Raw genomic sequence first — 22,154 nt, 5'->3', positions numbered from 1 at the left:
CCAATGAGTCTGTCAAATCTCTGTGGAAATATTTTGGCCCACTCATCTTTGGCAAATTGTTTGAATTCAGCAAAAATTGAGGGTTTTCGAGCATGAACGGCCTTTTCGAGGTCATGCCACTGCATTACAAACGGATTCAAGTCTGGACATTGACTAGGCCACTCCAAAAGCTTCATTTTTTTTTTTCTTTTAAAGCAATTCAGCGGTTGACTTGCTGGTGTGTTTTAGATTGTTATTCTGCTGCAGAACCCAAGCGTGCTTCAGCATGAGGTCACAAACTGATGGCTGAACATTCTCCTTCAGGATTTTATGTTAAAGAGCAGCAAGTTGTCCAGGTCCTGAAGGAGGAAGCAGCCCAAGACCACCATGCTTGACTGTTGGTATGACGTTCTTTTTCTGATCTGCAGTGCTACATTTACGTTAGATGTAACGAGATGCACCTTCCAAAAAGCTCAGCTTTCATATCATCATTTTGGAGACTGTAGGGTGAAAGGCTACTAGTGTGGACTGAATGGATGGCAAAAATGGGGAAATGCACGTATTTTGAGGGTAATCGCTTGCAGCAACACACTGAAAAAAACAAACTAATGAAAGAAAAAGAACTTTGAACTAATTACCTTTTTAAAATGTGAACTTAGTTAATTTTTTTTTATTATGAACTGAACTACCGTCATTTCTTGTGTATAATGCGCACCCATGTATAATACGCACTCCCAAAGTTGACCTCAGAATCCTGGAAAACCCGTCTACCTATGTATAATGCATTTATACAATGCATGATTTTGCTTCTAACCATATTTTCAAAGCATAAAGTATCTGTATTTTGTTAGTTTTCCCCGAAAAATATTCTGAAGCTAAGCACTATATTTGAACACAACTTATATCCACTTGATTATAACTGAGCGCTGTAACGCGGCTGCCACTGCACCACCAGTTATGACGTGGAGAGCAAAACGCTCACCGGTGACAAACAGCTGAGGTCCGGGGACGTAACACGAAAAGCATAATCCAGATGTGAAAAGAGGAATAAGAACGTCAGGTGAAAAACGTCTTCTACATCCGCGAAGTGAAACAACCACAACAAGCCTGACTGTTCATGTAATATAGCCTCCCATGGTAGCTGACGCCTCCAGAAAAGAGATAAAAAGTTACAAATAAATGCATCAGTAGGCCTACTGTAAAGTAGGTTCAGCAATACAAATTCTTAATATACTTTATTCCATATAGCCTAAAATTTTAACAAAAACAGTACAGAACAGCTAAAACATGTTTACCTTTTGACATCTGCTTTCTTCTGCGGAGATATTGCGTTTGAGGAAACAGACATTTTTTTGTCCTCATACTCTTGTATCTTCTGCTTCAACTGTACAATCTTGAAAGAGATAGAACACTGATTTAAAGTCATGAGCACTGATATTGTGTAATGAAAAAAAAAAAAAAAAAAAGGCAGCATCAATGTGTTGTTTACCTCTTGCCGCTGCTTCTCACAAATGACTGCATATTGACCAATGTGGCTGTCCAGGCTTATAACATTACTCTTCAGCTGATTAGGCAAATAAAAGAAACAATATAATACATGACTTATGAAACAGTTGTAATCCAAGTATCACAAAACATACTATAGATTAGGGTTGTAACGACTTGTTTTAGCAATGATTCGATTCTTATCACGATTCATGGTTGCCGATTTGATTCAAGGAAGATATTGGTTCATTTAGAACGATACGATCCAAAACAATTCATTGGCTGAAAATCGATTCAGTCACTTTTTTTAAGCCAAAAAGTCATCCAGTGTGAAATAAATATCTAGATACTGGACAGTGCGGATGAAATGTCCTACAGTCCTGCTATTTCTTGCAAGGGAATGCGGTCAAATTAATTATGGTCATTAAATATAAAGATTTTCCTGATGTACTTTCCTTTTGTGTCTCTTATTTAATATTGTACTGCATGTGTTTTCTAATTAATGGACGGATGTATTGCTTTGCAAAAACAAAGGAAACAGCGACTTATTGTTATTTATATTATTTCAGCTATGATTTCATTGTTCGGCAATTTTATTTCCTAGAAAAGAGGCGTTTAATTGGTGTTAGAATTATGAACGAGTCCTTGGATAAATATCTCCACTGTAAGGTGTCCTTAGTTGGCGCCAAAGTTTGAGAATACCTGTTCTAAACAGTTAAATAACAATTGCTATAAACGAAGCACTGAGGTTTTCATGAGCTAAAATACTTTAGGACTAATGTTACTAATACTGTACGTATAGAGCTAAACAAATGAACAAACCTGCTTTTTGGAACCCAAATGTGAGCCTGAAACAGCGTCCAGGAGTTGAAATTGTCACTGGTTCTCCAGTTTTCTGTCCTAGTACTCTTCTCTTTTGTTGGCAGCTAGCGAGCTAAACTAACCACTTGAAAGGCTTCAAAGTGTATGGCGATTCAATACTGATAATTTCTTGCTAGCCTCTACTCAACTGTCATCCACCAGACAGACGGATGTCTAAAAACAATTGCTTAAAAAAAAAAAAAACACACACACATACTGTGGTGTCTTGTCCAACTATTAAGGGCACTATGGAAAAGAGTGACTAGATGTGGGGTGTAGAAAAGGAAAAGAAGAAAAGAGACAAAGAAAGTAGCATTGACAGTGCTGACTGCCGTATCCTATTAATTTAAATAAATAAATCAAGCGACGAAGGAATTACAAGCATTTTTCTTAGAAATACAACACATACAGCGGCTGAAATAAGTATTTAACGTCACCATTTTTCTCACTAAATATATTTCCAAAGGTGCTATTGACGTGAAAATACCACCAGATGTTGGAAACAACCCAAGTAATTCAGACATACAAAGAAAGTAAAACAAATAAGCTCAGAAATTAAGTAATTTCTAATAATATGAAATGACACAGGGAAAATAATTGAACATGCCAACAGGTATTTATTTAATAATTTGTACAAAAGCCTTTGTATGCAATGACAGGTTCAAGACGTCTGCCGTATGGAGAAACGAGTTGCATGTATTGCTCTGGTGTGATTTTGTCCCATTCCTCCACACAAGCAATCTTCAACTCTTGAAGGTTCCATGGGCTTCTTCGATGGACCTTGAGTTTCAGTTCTTTCCATAGATTTTCGATTGGATTCAAGTCGGGTGATTGGTTGGGCCATTCGAGCAGCTTTATTTTTTTTTTCCTTTGAAACCAATTGAATTTCTTTGGCAGTATGTTCTGGATCATTATCCTGATGAAATGTCCACCCTTGTTTCATTTTCATCATGCTTGTAGATGGCAGCAGATTTTTGTCAAGAACGTCTCGGTAGAGTTTCCCATTCATCCTTCCTTAAAAAATGTGAAGTTTACCAGGATCATTCGCTGAAAATTAGCCCCACACCATCATGTTCCCACCTCGGAACTTCACTGTTGGTATGGTGTATTAGGGTAATGTGCAGTGCCTCTTTCTCCTCCAAACGTGGTGCGCATTATGGTATCCGAAGAGTTCAATTTTGCTCTCATCAGACCAGACTATTCTCCCAGTATTTAACTGGCTTGTCCCAATGTTCAGCAAACATTAAACGAGCTTTGACATGCCCCTCCTCCCCCCAGCAATGGAGTCTTGCGTGGTGAGCGTGCATACAGGCCATGGCGGTGGAGTGCATTACACACCGTTTTCCTTGTGACGACAATACCTGCTAATTCCAGGTCTTTTTGACGCTCTCCACAGGTGGTCCTTGGCTCTTGGACAACTCTTCTGATTATTCTTTGCACTCTTCTGTCAGAAATCTTGCGTGGAGCACCTGATCGAAGAAAATTTATGGTGGTATGATTGGCTTTCCACTTACGTATTATGGCCCCAACCGTGCTCACTGGGACATTCAGAAGCTTAGATATGCGCCTGTAACCAATGCCATCATTATGTTTTGCAAAAATTACTTTGCAACGGTCTTGAGACAGCTCTTTGCTCTTACCCATCATGAGATGTGTCTTGACTCACACCTGGGCAATGAGACCTTTTTGTAGGCCATCAATTAGGACTGAACCAGCTGATATTCATTTGCACTGACAAGGGGCTGGATTGCTGTATGATTATTGATAGATTTTAGGTGTTGCATTGGCTTTCCATGCCTTTTTTGCACCTCCCTTATGTTCCTGTATCATTTCACATTATAACATAATTTCTGATCTTGTTTGTTCTACTTTCTTTGCATGTATGGATTACTGAAAATTTCATGTCAATCGCACTTTTGGAAATATATTTAGTGAGAAAAATGGTGATGTGTTAAATACTTATTTCAGCCGCTGTACACACATCCAGATAAAGCCTGTCATGCTTAAATAAAGTGGATTATTTCCTAGTATCAATGTAATTGATTGATTAACTTTTAAAATGATTTAAGTCAATATATTTACATCAGGAAGGCTAACTTGCTAAGCACAGATTGATCCAATTGGAACACAGGAATAAATTGAACTATTGATATAATGACTGAATCGTTACACCACTACTATACATGTGATTTTATGACATAATAGTTAATACAAACCGAAGATTTTATTTCCTTGGCCCTGTTAGCATATTTCAGAGTGTTTTGCGTGTCATCATACGACTTGGATGAGGGGCTGATGTTGGCAATCATGACAGTCCTGCAGTTGCCTCCCAAAGAGTCCTTTAGTATCCGAGTAAGTTTGCTGTCCCTGTATGGTATATGAGCCTTCTTGCTCTAAAGCAAATGGAAATAATTGACATGAGTCCAAAAGTTGATGATCAAGGATGTTTGGATTAATATGTAAAGTGAAAGAACGCTTACAAACATTCCAGACTGAATACCGCTTTTGATCAACTTGAATGGAGCACATAAAAGGAAAGATGACACACGTGAAACAAATAAAAGAAATAAAAGAAAGACAGGTTTTTTGCATTAAACTATCTTAGATCTTCGAATACACGACCTCAAACAAAACCTTTTCTTGGGAAAAAGATCCACTAAGCAAGAGCAGCCATTCGCAATATCATCAGCTGGTCAATGAAAACAAGTCTGTCTGTAATAACGGTATAAGACAAACTAAAGCTGCTTAGTTGACTCATGACAGGCATTAGGTTTGCAGAATGTCACATTAAGAGGACAATTTACAGTAACAAAGGAGTGTAAAAGGATCTCTACTTGGGATTTCAGTGGCACAGGCACCGCACCTGGAAATACCAAAATGTTCTACACATGAATCCAAAGACCATAGATAATAGCTCACATTAGATCCTTGAGGTTAGTTATACACATTGTGGTTAAAAGAAAGAAAACCCATAATAGTCACTGAAATAACGTGAAAGTGATGGGACTACAATTTGCAAAAATGCATAAGGCAAGCCACAAAGCTTCTGGGATAATAAGGACAGGATTTTTTTAGGCACTCACATCAGCTCTATGTTTACAGATGCAAAAATGAAATGCTGTGGTTGTTAAGGTGCTCTTTAAACAATATTGAGTTGAGAGAGGAAGCTTCAGGTCATGGGTCCTCAAACAGGCTAAATACCTTTATTTATTTTTTTACTTCCCCTCTCGAAAAGATTTCACTCCCCCCCCCCCCCCCCCCAAATTGTGTTGTACAAGTTTTAACAATAGGTCACATTAATGGTGGAAAGAGTTTTGAAATTATTTACCTTGGTCTCATTTTTCATCCCACAAAAACCTGGCGTGTGAACAAGGGTGTATAATTTTTATATCCACTGTATCACAAGATGGCCACAGCAAAATTGATTCATAAGTCCACAGAAATTTTGTGTGCCAAATTAAAGATACATTACACTGATTGGTCGACCCCCCTCCTGAAAGCTGTCACCTTATCGTGGTGGAGGGGTTTATGTGTCCGAATGATCCTAGGAGCTAAGTCGTCTGGGGCTTCACGCCCCTGGTAGGGTAAACCATGGTAAACAGGTCCGGGGTGAGGGACCAGACAAAGCACGGCAAAAAAAACCCTAAGATGAACGATGTTAATGGATTGAGGTTTCCCTTGCCCGGATGCGGTTCTTCGGGAGTATGGGGTACTGAAGCAGTAAGTCAGACTCTTTTCCGGCGATGGTTGGACTGCACTAAGGCTGCCCTTTGTCACCGATTCTTTTATGGACAGAATTTATAGGCGCAGCCGAGGCGTAGAGGGGGTCCGACGGTTTGGTGGCCTCAGAATTGCATCTCTGCTTTTTGCAGATGTAGTTCTGTTGGCTTCATCAAGCCGTGATCTCCAACTCTCACTGGAGCGGTTCACAGTAGAGTGTGAAGCGGTTGGGATGAGAAGCAGTACCTCCAAATCTGACACCATGGTCTTCAGTCGGAAAAGGGTGGAGTTCCCTCTCCAGATCGGGGATGAGCGCCCGCCCCAAGTGGAGGAGTTCAAGTATCTTGGGGTCTTGTTCACGAGTGAGGGGAAGAATGGAACAAGAGATCGACAGGCAGATAGGCGCAGCATCTGCAGTGATGCAGACTTTATCGGTCCGTTGTGGTAAAGAAGGAGCGAAGCCAAAAAGCAAAGCTCTCAATTTACCGGTCAATCTACGTTCCTACCCTCACCGATGGTCACGAGCTGTGGGTCGTGACCGAAAGAACAAGATCCCGGATACAAGCGGCCGAAATGAGTTTCCTCCACAGGGTGTCTGGGCTCTCCCTTAGAGATAGGGTGCAAAGCTCGGTCATCCGGGAGGAGCTCAGCGTAGAGCCTCTGCTCCTCCACATTGAGACGAGCCAGATGAGGTGGCTGGGGCATTTGATGCCTCCCGGACGTCTCCCTGGTGAGGTGTACCGGGCACGTCCCACCGGAAGGAGACGCCGGGGATGACCCAGGACACGCTGGAGAGTACGTCTCTCGGCTGACCTGGGAATGCCTTGGGATCCCCTCGGTGGGCGTCCCTACTAAAGCTACTGCCCCCGCGACCCGACCTCGGATAAGCGGTAGAAATTGGATGGATGATTGGTAGACCCTCCATTATGCAACAATTACACCAAACACTGCCAAAACAACAAATACCTAGCGAAAGAATTGCAAAGTCTATGACTGACCAAGTGATTCTTTAGACTTGAACGCTATGGGATATACATTTTACCTACTAATAAGAGACTGAAGGGAATAACCACCCAAAACAAACAATTGAATAGTGGAAAGTTCCTAGTTGTGTATCCAATCATGATTTAAATATCTGGACATACAAGCTGAGCTGTTGACATTATTTCTCATTTATTTGATAAGAAACCCAAATGTTTTCAGTGCACAGCACAAATAAATCTCACTGTTTCAATGCTTTTGGAGGGCGGTGTGGAAGTCTTCACTAGTCTGTCCTAATTATGTCCAGCATTGCACATTAATGCAATGACATGCTGGCCAGAGATGAGTTGAGTGAGAAGTTAGCAGCTGATAGCAACAAGTGAGCGAGCCCAGTGAAGATTGTAAGGCTGAAGTCCAGCCAATAGAGTCGATTGCTAACTTCATGCTGTACTGAATGCGCATCTGCGATTGACACTCATCAGAGGTAGTGTTTAAAGTGATTTCATGTTTCAACTGTTGTTAACGTAAACTACTTTTAAGTAGTACACTTGTGTGCCTTTTAATGTTAAAAATGGTATGTGAAGCACAATATGGCCATGTATTTTTGGTCATTATTTAGTTAGTGTTTTATAGTATTAATATTGCAGTCTTAGAATTACTTTTAAGGCCTTTTCACACTGCACTTGGCAAAGCGTCTGACGCCCTCGATTTTCCCATTCATTGTCAGAGCCAAGTAAATCAATGGTTCTCAAAGTGTGGTACAAGTACCACCAGTGATGCGCAGGTTCCCTCATGAAGGAATCACTGAATTAAATGTTCACAATATTACAGTGTTTTAAGATTTTGTTTTTTCAATCCAATCAAGTCTAATCAAATATTTCTTTAGGTACAATTTGAATTTACCTTTAGTGCGCAATACATCACTTGAGTTAAGTACAATTTTTTTCCCTATATTCAATCAGTGTTAATATTCACACCATCCATATTGTGACAGTGGTTTACAAAATTAAGTACAGCTTTTAGGAATTACAACCCCTGATGTATTTTATTAACACTTAGTCCTAGTATACCTCTCCATTTTAACGTTGGCCATAATGGTGGCACTTGGAGAGCCAAGTATTTTTTTCGGTGGTACTGACCGAGATGAAATGAAAAGGAACTGTGTGCAATTCACACACAGACATTGATCTACCTTGTTATTTGGACAAAACATTTATTTACTCATAAAATTGTAAAATCAGTAGTGCCTTTTGAGCAAAATTAAAAAATTAGTGATGCACCGAAATGAAAATTCTTGACTGAAACCAGGGACCCCTAGGCCGAAAACCGAAAGATGGAGCACTGAAAGAATTTACCAATCAATCAATTAAACTTTATTAGTAAGCACTTTTTATACAAAAAAAATGCAACACCACCCGCTTTACGGTAATAAAAAAACAAATCTGCCAATTACTAATTATAAAATGATTCCAATTAAAAAAAATAATAATCCAATTGCTAATTATAAATCTCTGCCAATTATTAGTGTAAAATGGTTCTGAAAAAGTTCATTTTCAGAACCATTTGTCAGAATTTTAAAAATTATGTCAAGAACATGACTGCGGGACAGTTCATTCATCATCCGTATCGCTTATCCTCACGAGGGTCGCGGGCTCGCTGGAGCCCATCCCAGCCAACTCTGGGCGAGAGGCGGGGCACACCCTGAACTGGATGCGAGCCAATCGCAGGTCACAGATAAACAATCAACCATTCACACCTACGGGCAATTTAGAGTCTTCAATTATCCTACGATGCATGTTTTTGGGATGTGGGAGGAAACCGGAGTAGCTGGGGAAACCCACGCAGTCCCGGGGAGAACATGTAAACTCCACACAGGCGAGGCCAGATTTGAACCTGTCTGTGAGGTAGACAAGCTAACCAGTCGTCCAACGTGCTGCCCGCGGGACAGTTAGTGCAGTATATTATTTCATTTCATTTATTTGGACTGCCATTAGCTTTGGCTAACGCCACCGCTATTCTTACAGGAGTTCACAGCCACCATTGGCACCTTTACACTGCAATACACCATTACAAATAAATATATAGACAACTAAAACAGTCACAAACCCCTCATAACAATTACGACAATACTATGTAATAGGATAAAAAAATTGCACTGTTCAATTTCACAACATAATTATTACTCTATAATCATTAATAAATGATGGCTTCAATATTTGTTATTTTTATGCATTTATTGCATCAACGTTGCTGGACAGTGGACACATTTGCAGTCAAATGTCTTCTTTTGCATTCTATTTTTCCATTTCCTGTATCCAACATTCCTGCTGAAATTATACAAATTTCTCCAAAGTGGGACTAAAGGTTATATTATTAAAAAAATATATTACTGTACCTTTAAATTATAGGTTCATTTTCTCAAGTGACGTAGCAGACGTAACACACTAATTTGTTCCCAGTTTATGGTCCCTGTACGGCTGTCTAGCAATGTACGTCCTGTAAAAGTATTTTCCTCTATAAACACCTACTAATTTGCCTTCTATATTGCTCTTCAAATTTGGTTAATCGCCGCTATAACGCAGTTCCAACCAGACCAATGTGACAAGTGGACTGTACTCGTCTCTGTCTGTTCTATGCGCAGTCAGTGATTGATTGGCTGAAGGGGGTGGGTGAACTCGGATGTGATTGATCAGTACGGTCCGTCAGTACGTAAAGCCTGTAATGTTGCACCGCTTAAAATAAAAGCGCCCCGTATGACTTGTATCAAACTTTCTGTTTTATGGCTACGGCCTGGGTCCGTGTGGGATTGATTCTGGCTCTACCTCGCAGAGATTTTTATTTTATTTTAACATAAATTAAGCAGCGGCACGGCGGCCGACTGGTTAGAGCGTCAGCCTCACAGTTCTGAGGACCCGGGTTCAATCCCCGGCCCCGCCTGTGTGGAGTTTGCATGTTCTCCACCGTGCCTGCGTGGGTTTTCTCCGGGCACTCCGGTTTCCTCCCACATCCCAAAAACATGCATTAATTGAAGACTCTAAATTGCCTGTAGGTGTGACTGTGAGTGCGAATGGTTGTTTGTTTGTATGTGCCCTGCGATTGGCTGGCAACCAGTTCAGGGTGTACCCCGCCTCCTGCCCGATGATAGCTGGGATAGGCTCCAGCACGCCCGCGACCAGAAAATGGATGGATGGATAAATTAAGCAATCTGGAAGACTCTGAAGAGTCCAATAAGACAAAATAAACTAATTTTCTTCATACAAAAAAAAATTATTTACACTGCTCAAGTACATGTTGATGTACAAATTTAACATTAAAATTAAATTTGCCTCATTTTTTTTCTTTTTTGTTCTGGCCTCCAACTTGAGCCAGGCCCATCTCCACATGCACCTTATGCCTGCTTAAAGCTGTGACACATGACTAGCATCCTCCTCTTTAAGCACTCTCATTCTGGAAAAGAATTGACCAAACTCATGGTCTCTTTCACTTAATTGTTTTCATGATTACCAACTTCAAAGGCGAATCCCAAATGCATCCTCCAGGAAAATATTAAGTACAATATTTTTCTGTTTTTATTGGCCATTTTTTTATTTGAAGTTAGTCCATTCTGTGTTGTGACATAATCCCAAACATCGCTCCGTCGCTTAATACCTTTAACATTAACATCCGTAAACTAATTAGATAAATTGTAGGCGCGTTTCCTAATTAATACAAGATCTACTAGCGGATCAACTCTTCTTGCCGATGTTACGTGTGCTGCGCTGGGACCACAACCTGCAGCACCGCAATATGACGACGACCCCACCCCCAGAAAAACTCATCGGATCTATAAGAGTCTCATAAATGGCCTTTCACCGAAAGGCGACTGATTTGCATGCATGAGTTTAGGCTGCAAGCACTGACTTTTCATTTGAAAATCCCCATCAACATAAGTGAACTGTCAAGGAAGGGTACAGTTCCATTGGTCTGCTTGACCACAGGTCAGTCGTGCATGGTTGCAAACTGCAAAGTTGTGATTTCGCTCTCTATTTACTCCTGGCATTTGTCACTGTGGTCAGGGCAGCCTCCAGTCAAGGTCAAGGCAGTCACCGCTACGATTGTTAATACTATGCATTACGGTAACACACCGCCTCGCCGCAATTGTCCTGCGAGGGACAACTTCAAAATAAAAGCCTAACATTTCTACATTGGACATCAATGCCATTGTTAGGCTTTTATTTTGACGTTGGCACCGGGGGGCGTTGCCGGCGTGTTACCGTAATGTTTCGTATGAACAATCATTGTGGCGGCTAGCTTGACTCAAACATTTCGACTGCAGGCTGGCCTGACAGCAGTCATTGTTCATACAGTGTATTTAATGCCACTTTGGAGAATTGCGTAAGCGGATCACGTTTTTTGTCCAATGTTTTGAAGTTATCTGTCGTTTTTTCCCAGATGGCTGAACAGATTAGTAGTTTTACCTTGCTGGGCAAACAACTGCTGCACTCTTAACCTATGGCATATTGTTGAACGTCACTTGCCTTGAAAAAAAAAACATGTTCAGAGAATCGATGTGGATCCCTTTCTGAGGTGCTAGCTCCACATTTTGCTGTACATGCTGATCTAGGCATGACTGATGCTAATAATTCCTTCGAGAATGAGTAAGGCTCACACTGCAGGGAGTGCTGGGCACCACTCGTTCTTTAGGCAGCTTAATTAAGCCATAACCATGCGTTCACCCCCTGGTGGCTGGCTGACTAGACTGAGAAAGAGCTTCATATGCAGCAATGACTGCATTTTAAATGTTAAGAATCCCAGACGATCAGTGTCACTGAATCGTGGCAGCCAAAATCGCAATCACGATTAACATTTTATTAATTGAGCAGCCCTATTGTTTACCAAGATTAAAGGTTTTTGTCAACAAAATTAACACTTTACACATGTAATAATAAAGGAAAAGCTTTAAAATCCCACTTCGTCAAAATCAAAGATTTAAATTAATAAAATAATTAAGGGTACGCTAACTTATAATAAAAATTAATAAAGAAGAAGGTCAAAGTATAAGTGTTACTGTAGATAGAGTTCACATGCACCTACAAAAGCATCGAGGTGACAGGAAGTCTTTGTAGCCAGCAGCAGGGGCAGGCTTTTTCCAGGCCATGACCATCAAACTACCACTACCATGTTTGACGTTTGATATGATGTTCTTTTTCTGAAATGCTGTACTATATTTACGCCAGATGTAACCTTATAAAAAGCTCAACTTTCATCTCCTCAGTCCAAATACTGTTGCTCCAAAAGTCTTGGCAGTCATTCAGATGTTTTTTTGACAAAACTAAGGTGACCCTTTTTGGTCAGTGGTTTTTGCCTTGGAACTCTGCCATGGATGCCATTTTTGCCCAGTCTCTTCCTTATCGTTGTGTCATGAACACTGGCCTTAACTGAGGCAAGGGAGGCCTGCAGTTCTTCACAAGTTGTCCTGAGTTCCTTTGTGGCCTCCTGGATGACTCATTGCTGTTCTCTTGGAGTAAACTTTGTCGGCCGGCCACTCCTGAGAAGGCTTACCACTGTTGCATGATTTCTCCAAGTGAGGATAAAGGCTCTCACCAATGGTTCACTCAAAGCCTAAAACTTTACAAATGGCTTTTATAACCCTTTCCAGACAGATAGATGTCAATTACTTTATTACTGGACTGTTCTGGAATTTCTTTGGATTGTGTCATTTTGTGTCAGCTTTTTCAGATCTTTTGCCCGACTTAATTTTGTCGGGACAGATTCTGTTTTAGTGATTTTTTTGATTGAACATGTCTGGAGGTAATCAAGCTTGGGCGTGATCAGTGAAAATTAAACAAAAATTGTGATTTTCCACAATTAATTCATGATTTAACAAGGGGAGTAATTACTTTTTCACACAGAGACAGGTAATTAGTTTTTTTCCCCCTTAATAAATGAAATTACCATTTAAAAAAAGATTTTTTAAGTTGACTTGGGTTATATTTGTCTCATAATTACATTTGTTTGATGATATTAGACATTAAAGTGGGGAAACTATGCAGAAATATAATAATTGAAGAAGGGGGCCAATACTTTTTAACGGCACAGAAATATGTTTATATGTTTTAATATGTTCAGCTGTCATACACTGCATCTTTGCTTTTCATAAACACCGTATTTGGCAACCGATTTATTGCGGCTGCCGCTGCCATTCATGTTTACATTGCAGCTAGTCAGTGTGCAACTTCTGGCCTGAGAGCCACCCTCAAATGCAGGTTTCCCTCCCCACCCAGAGCCTTCCTCATTCCTGGAACCACTTTTAATTGCTTTGCGATAGGCAATATTATAACCTACAGTGTGCGAACGTGCAAATTTTAATATGCTTCCATCAATATATATTTAACTTTAAAAAATTAATTAATAAATAAACAAAAATAAATGTGGACATTATATCGTATTAGTACACACTAGTTTTAAGGATTCCAATAATTGCTGCGCAACAGATCGATGTCTAAAAACAATATTAACAGAGGGATTTAAATCGATACTGGTTTGACTATACTGAATCTGCAATTGGTAAGCAGCTTGGTGTGAAGAAATCAACTGTGGGAGTAATTATTAGAAAATGGAAGACATACAAGATCACTGATAATCTCCCTCGATCTGGGGCTCCACGCAAGATCTCGTCCAGTGGGTTCAAAATGATCACAAGATAATAGTGATGTCATATTTGGTTTGGACAAATCTTCGACTTACTTCTTTCGTCCAGGTCAGCACAAACTACAGTTAACTAAAAGAATATAAGCTATTGGTTATTGTATCGGTCTTGAGAAACAGGAAGTTATCGGTATTGGCTTGAATTTTTAAAATGTGATTATTATTAAAAATATTATATTATTAAACATGGATCACTCTAATGCTTCAGTGCACTGAACTGTGTCAGCCACAAAGGTAAGTGCGTGAAAATGAATTTCCTTCTATGAAACTGCTTATTCAGCTCATCGTTTTATTTTTTTGCATCACTAATGGCCGTAAGACCTTTGAAAAGAGTTGGGGAAGATGATGTAACCACAGTCATTTGCTTTTGGCAAGTATCAAAGGCTTTTTGTCTGCCTGGTGAAAGTGTAAACTTGGAAAAGGCGCCAAATTCTACCATTTTAATTAATTCCAGCGTAATAAATTATACATTTATAGCATTTTAAATTAGTGATTAAACATGATTTTGGGATGGTTTTGTGTTGATGTTAGTGCGCAATGGTATTTGATAGCAATATAAGGTATAACACCAACTTGAACGATATGGTGTTTGGTAAGCAATATGTCATTTGATTGATTTCATGGGAAGTAGGGATTTTAGAGATGTGAGGATTTCACCCGACAGCGACGATATGTAGCTTTGTAGGCTGTCATTGCTGAATACTTACCAACTCTGTATGGGTTTCTGAGTAAATACCACCTGACTGTGGGCAAAAGGCAGGGTTCACCCTAGACTGTTGTTCAACCATTTGCAGGGCACATGAAGCATTCACACCCATGGGCAATTTAGTAGGGATGTCCCAATACAACTTCACTTACTTTTTCACCAGCCCATGCTTTGCAATAATTACATACAATTTTATTTTTATCCCCCGCTCACCCTTTTTTTTTTTTTTTTTTTTTGGACCCAAAACCATGGGCATCTTTGTCTGTCTGTATAACTCACTGGCAGCCATGTCCGCCAATACGTAGTTCATCGGTCTGCAACAAATATGCGTCAGCTATGCAAGACACATGGGGAACATATAAGCCACACAGCAAGGCTGTGCTGAATGGAAACCATAACCTCAGGAAGACTGTGCTGATTGGAAACCAGAACCTCAGAAATGGGAGGCAAATATGCTCACCATTAGTTTACCATGCTGCCCCTATAGAGAAGGGCGTGTCAAATAACAAAAACATTCAATTACCCAGTTGGATCCCTGTTTCTATTGTGAACTCCAAGCAAAAAAAAACAAACAAAAAAAAAACAATGCAGATCTGAAAAGAACGCTTTGCCTTTCTAAAAAAGCAGTGATCTGGCCTTTGCCCCATATGTACACCAACACGTAATGGGTTCATATTCAGGTCAAAGCAGCTTTCCACAAAATTCAATTTTTTTCCAGGGTCAAGTAGTTTTTGTGTAATCCTTCTGACAGACAACAAAGCAACATGTGCGGGTGAAAACATGATGAGAATGAAAAAATAGATGAGAATGTGGACTTTACCCACCCCCCTCATCTCTTCCATAAATACAATGTCAGGAAGAGATGAGATTCCCCATTGCTTACAGAATATATCTAGCTCAAAAGACATCATACAATTATTTTGGCCACAGAAAAACAACCACTTAACAACAGAGATATACAATTACGATTTAAGCAATTTTTTGGATAAGGTATACTTGTCAGGGTAGTTTTAATGCAACATTATCATTAGTATTTTTGTTAAAATGAAATTGTACTTTTACTCGATTACACTGAGCAAAATTCAGGTAACTACTTTAATTTTGAAATTTCTATTTTGTTGTTATTTTAGCTGTTTTGGTTTCCCAGGGAGACTTCCACCTTGGCTGCTGTTACATGACTCGGTTTTACCAATCCAGCGGAACTACTAGTGATGTTTGACTCCATTTGACCAAACAAACGGAGCCAGACAGTCAAATGATCACACACCCCTCATTTTCCTCTTGATAACACTCCATAGATTCTCAATGGGGTTTAGATTCGGCGAGTTGGCAGGTTTTGGTCCTTCTGGCGGTATGGGCAGGGGCCAGGTCCTGCTGGTAGATGAAATCTGCAACTCCATACAGATCCTCAGCAGAAGGAAACATGAAGTCCTCTAAAACATTCTGGTAGACTGTGGCAGTGAACTTGGATTTAAGAAAGCAGGGTTTACCAACACATGCACTGGACATTGCACTGCAAATCATGACTGACTGTGGATATTTCGCACTGGACCTCAAGCAGCTTGGGTTCTGTTCTTCATCCATATTCCTCCAAACCCTTGGACCTTGATTCCCTTATGGACCACTGGCCAACAGTCCAGTCCTTGTCCTTGGCCCAGTTGAGTCGTCTAAATGGATGTGTCTAAATGTGGTGGTTTTTGAAGCTGTGACTCCGCCCTTTTCCACTCTTTATTGTGCATCTTCTCCTACCACATTTTCCTTCCATTAGACTTTCCATTGATATGCTTGGACACAGCACTCTGTGAACAGTCAGCCTCCTGAGCTATGAACTTTTGTGGCTTACCCATGCTATGGAGGGTATCAATGATGGTCTTAAGGCCAGTTGTCAAGTCTGCAGTCTTCCCCATGTTGAGCCCAACTGAGACAATTGGACCAAATTGAAGCAATATAATGACACCTGGGGAATCCTGTGTAGGTGCTTTGTGTTTAGTCGATGATTAGTGCGTGACACTCAGTTTAAAACATTTATGGTCTGCAAAATATAGCCTGATTTCTTCACAGTATTTTAATGTTTTGAATTCCTGATTTTGTGTGTTTTATGAGCTGGAGATTTTTAAAAATAAACAAATAAATACTTGAAATTATTTAAATTGTGAGCCCTGAATCTATAATCTATGAAAGTTTAACTTTTTGAATGGAATTATAGAAAAACTTTTCCATGATATTAAAATTTTTTGTAAAGGGTCTGTATTCGGTCAGCCCTTGGTAAATTTTGAAGTTCCCGGATAACAGTTTTTCTGTCATTTATTCCTATTTAAAGTTTCATTATGCACCAAAATCTCTAGGTACTGTATTGTTTGTTGAAAAGTAGTTCAACAGCAGTACAGATATTTTCCCTAACATGAGGAATAATCATGATTACAATATCGATCAAAAATAATAGTGATTATCATTTTGGCCATAGTTGTGCAGCCCTACGTTCATGCTTTGATGAACAAAAGTTAATTATAAATTACACACCAGTTAGTTAATCCTTGGAAATTTTTCACTGACTACTTACCCTTACAGTGGGTACGTAAAGTATTCAGACCCCCTTAAATTTTTTACTCTTTGTTATATTGCAGCCATTTGCTAGAATCATTTACCGCGTTTTCACGACCATAAGGCGCACTTAAAAGTCTTACATTTTCTTCAAAATTTCTCCTTATGTGTGCACAGAGTTCCAAAATCTGTAACTGTTGTTGTGTGACTTTGATGAGTGCTCCGCTTGACTGACTGTGAGCATTTCCTGCCGACACGCTGCTTATATAGAGGAAAGGCGGACGAGACTGAGGACAACATGCGGACGTTAAAGGGGGAAGGGTGCACGTGAAAGAGGACGCTAAAGGCGCGCCCCCAGTAGGTATATATTGGCTAAGGACCACCGAAAATGGCACCTACGAAGAGACACGCTTAAGAAGCACAGTTTAAACTGCAAGCTATCAGTTACGCGGAGGTACATGGGAATCGAGCAGCCGCGAGAGAATTAAAAAATTCTACGAATCCATGGTTCGCAAGTGTATGCCTGGGCTAAGGTATCTGCTTTGACTGGTCTCAAGGATTATTAGAAGAAATGGACAGCACCTGAGTTAAATATGAGTGTCACAGCAAAGGGTCTGAATACGTATGGCTGTGTGATATTTCAGTTTTTCTGTTTTAATAAATCTGTAAAAATTTCTATAATTCTGTTTTTTTCTGTCAATATGGGGTGCTGGGTGTTAATGAGGAAAACAAAAAGTGATTTTAGCAAATGGCTGCAATATAACAAAGTTAAGGGGGTCTGAAAACTTTCCGTACCCACTGTAAGTAATTACTCAGAGGATTAGTGTTTACTTTTGGTTGAGTCATATTATTCTTAAGTAACAGTACACTCGAGTACAATTTGTGGCTACTCAACCCACCTCTGTTGCCCACCAATTCATATTAAACAACCAAGTAAATATTTATCTGCCTTACCCTTAAAATGTGCCTGCAGCATTAGTCTCAAATAGCACAACAAAAAGTCACTACATTTGATCCTTTTAGAAAAACTGTCTTGAGGGCTAGTATCTACTGTCATGTCCCTTGTATAATACACTCGAGTATAACGTGCACCCCCACTTTAGTTGACTCAAGAAATCAAAATTGTTCTACCTATGTACAATGTGCACCCAAAATCACCCCTATCAATACATATATTCATATGCATTAAATGGTCACATTTGAAGTTTCATTTATACCTCAAATTAATTCTAATCAGCTAAAGTGACTATGTTGATATCCCATATCTCCTGATTAATGTATTTAATGTTTTTTTTCTGTGATGCCCTCTTGAGTTTAGTTTTAAAATTGTGGCTTTAATGTGGGGGCTTAACCCTTGCATTGACATGTAGGCCGACTTGCACGATGTAAAGAAAACGAGACAAGTCGTATTTCGGGAAGATACATTCACTTCTGGTTCCACAAATAGAAACACACAAAAAATGCGGAGTGGGGATAAACACACAAGATTTATTAACATTCATATGAACTATTCCGAGGGTTAGGGGACTAACTGACATAAAACAGCATTTTAACAACTATTTACGATGACGTCAGGCAAGCTGGGAAATATTCAGACCCTGCGTGGTGATAAACTGCGCTTTACACGATCAGGATTTTTGGGGCCGATCACCGAGTTTAGAAAACAGATAATCGATCCGATGACAAGATGGAGCAATGTGTCTATTTAAATTACATGTTTAATTCCTGTATATACTTGTGTACTGTATACTGAGTACCTTCAAAAGTATTCTCTAGTCAGGTCATGTATTCTATTCAGCCAGGTCAAACCAACATGACAGAAATAATGGGTGCTTTACTGCTGTACTGTACAATTACTTTATTGTAATTAAATTACTTCAACTGCGAAACTTTAGAGCATGATTACGACAGAACGCCAGCATGTTTACCTACAACTGTTAGTACTAACACGAGCTTTCTAGGCTACACAACATTTTTGTTGCCTGCTTACGAGCCGTATCATATAAAAAGTATGTGACCATACCTCAAGCAATCCTTGAATGAAAGTCCTCTCCCGAGCACTGGTGACCACCACCACCACGTTTCCCCACATTTTCTTCTTATAATACACGCGGCGCAATCCATTGTTGTTGTCCTCGTCAAGGTAACGAGTGTTTACGGTTGCGCTTGAGTTGACAAGATAAAGCCCAGTGATCGTAAAAGACAGGATGCGGTGGTATCGGAATACAAGATTTTATTGCAGTAGTCTGACATCGTGCAATCGTGAAAGACCAAATTTGTCTTATAGTCTGATCCAGGCATTACATGTTGTCTGTCTCAGACGTGTTGCCTGTCCCACACCACCAACATGTTTTTTTTTAATAACTTTATTGGCGGTCAGATATTTACAGCACTCTGTCAAAGGAGGCAAAAAGGCTAAATATAAACTAGCTTTTGGATTCAAATATACTGTACACGATGGCGACGCGGAGTAAATGTCTTTTGCTGAGCCGATCGGCACATTATGACATAAGCGCCGATCAGCATAAAATGCTAATTATCGGCCGATACCAATCAGATCGGTGTAAAGTCGGGTTAATAGACGGTGGCATGCTATCAAGAGTATATTTCAACATGCCTAGAATTGCTGTAAACAGTTGTTAAAATGCTGTTTAATGTCAGTTAGTCCCCTAAATAGTTATTGGACATTAGGTGTGTTTATCCCCCCTCTGCATCTTGTGTGTTAATTATTTTTTTTTTTTATTCTGGAACCAGAAGTGAATGTATCATCCTGACAGATGACCTGTCCAGTTTTCATTACATCGTCCAAGCCGGCTCAGTTGTCAATGCACACGAGGGAGGGTGTAACCCTTGGCTTAAAGCAGCAGTGCACATAGCTAAATTTTTAAACACAATATTCAGGAGTAAATAATTTTCAGTCTTGTTAATAATTTCACTAAGAAAACAGTTTACAAAGTGGCAAAAAATCAATATGAATACACATCACTAGAAATTTATTTATCAGAATGTCTCATTTTATTATGAATGATTTATTTTTACTTTTACTATACCTAATACGCACTATTGGAAATAAAAAAATTTGTCTTAGAAAAAATTGTGCATCATACCCGAGAAATTACAGTAACTTGGCAACACTCAGTAGATGCAGCTTCTGTCGTGCCCACTTAGCTTTGCCCCAATTTGTCATGGAAACGAAAGTTTGTATGGGTCCGAATCAGTTGATTGATGGATTCGTAAACAACAGATGTACAGTGCCGTGAAAACGTATTGGCCCCCTTCTGAAATGCTTGTATCAGAATCATCTTCATTTGCCAAGTATGTCCAAAAAAAACACAAGGAATTTGTCTCCGGTAGTTGGAGCCGCAACAACAGACAGTCAATTGACAGAGAACACTTTTGAGACATAAAGACATTGGCAAAAAAGCAGTCACTGAGCAATAAGGGGTTAATAGTTATCTGGTAATGCCGGTACATTTTTTTTTTTGACAATTGTGCAAAAGATGCAGAGTCCTCTAGCACAGTTCGAATGACTAATATTGCAATAGTCCGGTACAATGACCATTGTGCAAAGGGCGCCGAGACTTCAAGGAGTGTATGCAGTTCAAAGTGACGAGTAGTATTTTTGCATAGTTTCCCCACTTTTTTCAAACAAAGGTCTACATCAGACAAATATAACCCAAGTGAATTTAAAATGCTGTTTTTAAACAGTGATTTCATTTGTTGAGGGGGAAAAAAAATAGTTACCTGGCATGTATGAGAAAGCAATCAACCCTCATTAAATCATGAAATAATTGTGTCTAATCACAACTTTTGGTTAATTTTTACTGATCAGACCCAATCCTGACTACCTCCAGATATGTTCAATCAATAAATCAATCAAACCGAATCTGTCCAGACAAAAGATATAAAAAAAATAAATAAAAAAAAATAAAAAAAGCTGCAACAAAATGACTAGATCCAAAGAAATTCCAGAACAGTTGAGGAAAAAAAAGTAAGTGACATCTATCAGTGTGGAAAGGCTGACAAAAGCCATTTCTAAAGCTTTAGGATTCCAGTGTACCATAGGGACAGTTTTTATCCTCACATGGAGAAAAAAAAGGAACAGTGGCGAACCCTCTCAGGTATGGCCGGCCTACCAAGATTACCCAAGTGAACAGCAATGAGTCATCCAGGAGGCCACAAAGAAACTCAGGACAACTTCTGAAGAACTGCAGTCCTCCCTTGCTTCAGTATTGATCACACAACAATAAGGAAGAGACTGGGCAAAAATGGCAGTTCCAAGGCGAAAACCACTGCTGACCAAACAGAAAAAAGGCTTGTTTTACTTTTGCAAAAAAAAAAAGAACCCTCTGAATGATTCCCAAGACTTTTAGGAGAATATTATATGGACTGATAAGATGAAAGTTGAGCTTTCAGGAAGGTGTGCGTCTTGTTACATCTGGCGTAAATGAAGCACAGCATTTCAGGAAAAATCATACCAACAGTCAAACATGGTGGTGGTAATGTGATCTTCTTTGGCTGCTTGAACCATGAATGAATTCTGCTCTTTAACAGAAAATCCTGAAGGAGAATGTTCAGCCAACAGTTTGTGACCTCAAGCTGAAGCGCACTAACGATCTAAAACAGCGCAGCAGGATACCGATCTAAAACACACCAACAAGTCACCTTCTGAATGGCTTAAAAAAACAAAACGGTTTTGGAGTGGCCTAGTCAAAGTCCAGACTTGAAGCTGACTGAAATGCTGTGGCATGACCTTAAAAAGGCTGTTCATGCTCGAAAAAACAAAATGTTTGCTGTAATTTAAACAATTCCCAAAGTAACTGTGAGCCAAAATATCTCCACAGAGATGTGAAAGACTCATTTGCTACTTATAGAAAACGGTTGATTTCCGTTGTTGCTGCTGAAGGTGGCCCAACTAGTTAGTAGGTGTCGGGGGCCATTACCTTTTCACGCAGGGCAAGGTAACTGAACAGTTTTTCCTTACTAAATGACATTTTTTTAAAACGGCATTTTAAGTTCACTTGCCCCTCCTTGAGCTGTCACCTGTCAGGGGTTTTGTGTGTCCCAATGATCCTAGGAGCTACGTTGTCTGGGGCTTTTATGCCCCTGACAGGGTCACCAATGGCAAACAGGTCCTTGGTGAGTGACCAGGCAAAGTACAGCTCCAATAAGCCCTATGAAGATTAAAAATAAA

The 22,154-nt window shown here is 39.7% G+C and overlaps 1 protein-coding gene across 4 annotated transcripts in view; it reads right to left on the bottom strand.

Moving 5' to 3' along the window:
• kif18a (kinesin family member 18A) overlaps positions 1-22,154 on the bottom strand; it is a 55,500-nt gene that overhangs the window by 20,897 nt on the left and 12,449 nt on the right. For 3 of the 4 annotated variants that reach the window (XM_061703126.1, XM_061703115.1, XM_061703136.1), the window contains 3 exons: positions 4,542-4,718; positions 1,469-1,543; positions 1,275-1,372 (listed from right to left, as the gene is read on the bottom strand). In XM_061703126.1, the coding sequence (XP_061559110.1) occupies positions 1,275-1,372; positions 1,469-1,543; positions 4,542-4,718 (350 nt within the window). The remainder of the gene's footprint in view (positions 1-1,274; positions 1,373-1,468; positions 1,544-4,541; positions 4,719-22,154) is intronic. The other variant, XM_061703144.1, reaches the window with a different exon arrangement.

This window comes from Phycodurus eques, chromosome 2 (assembly GCF_024500275.1).
Source record: "Phycodurus eques isolate BA_2022a chromosome 2, UOR_Pequ_1.1, whole genome shotgun sequence".
Taxonomy (NCBI): Eukaryota; Metazoa; Chordata; class Actinopteri; order Syngnathiformes; family Syngnathidae; genus Phycodurus; species Phycodurus eques.
The sequence above is the reverse complement of the archived record's forward strand: the minus strand, read 5'-3'. Positions and strand labels throughout refer to the sequence as shown.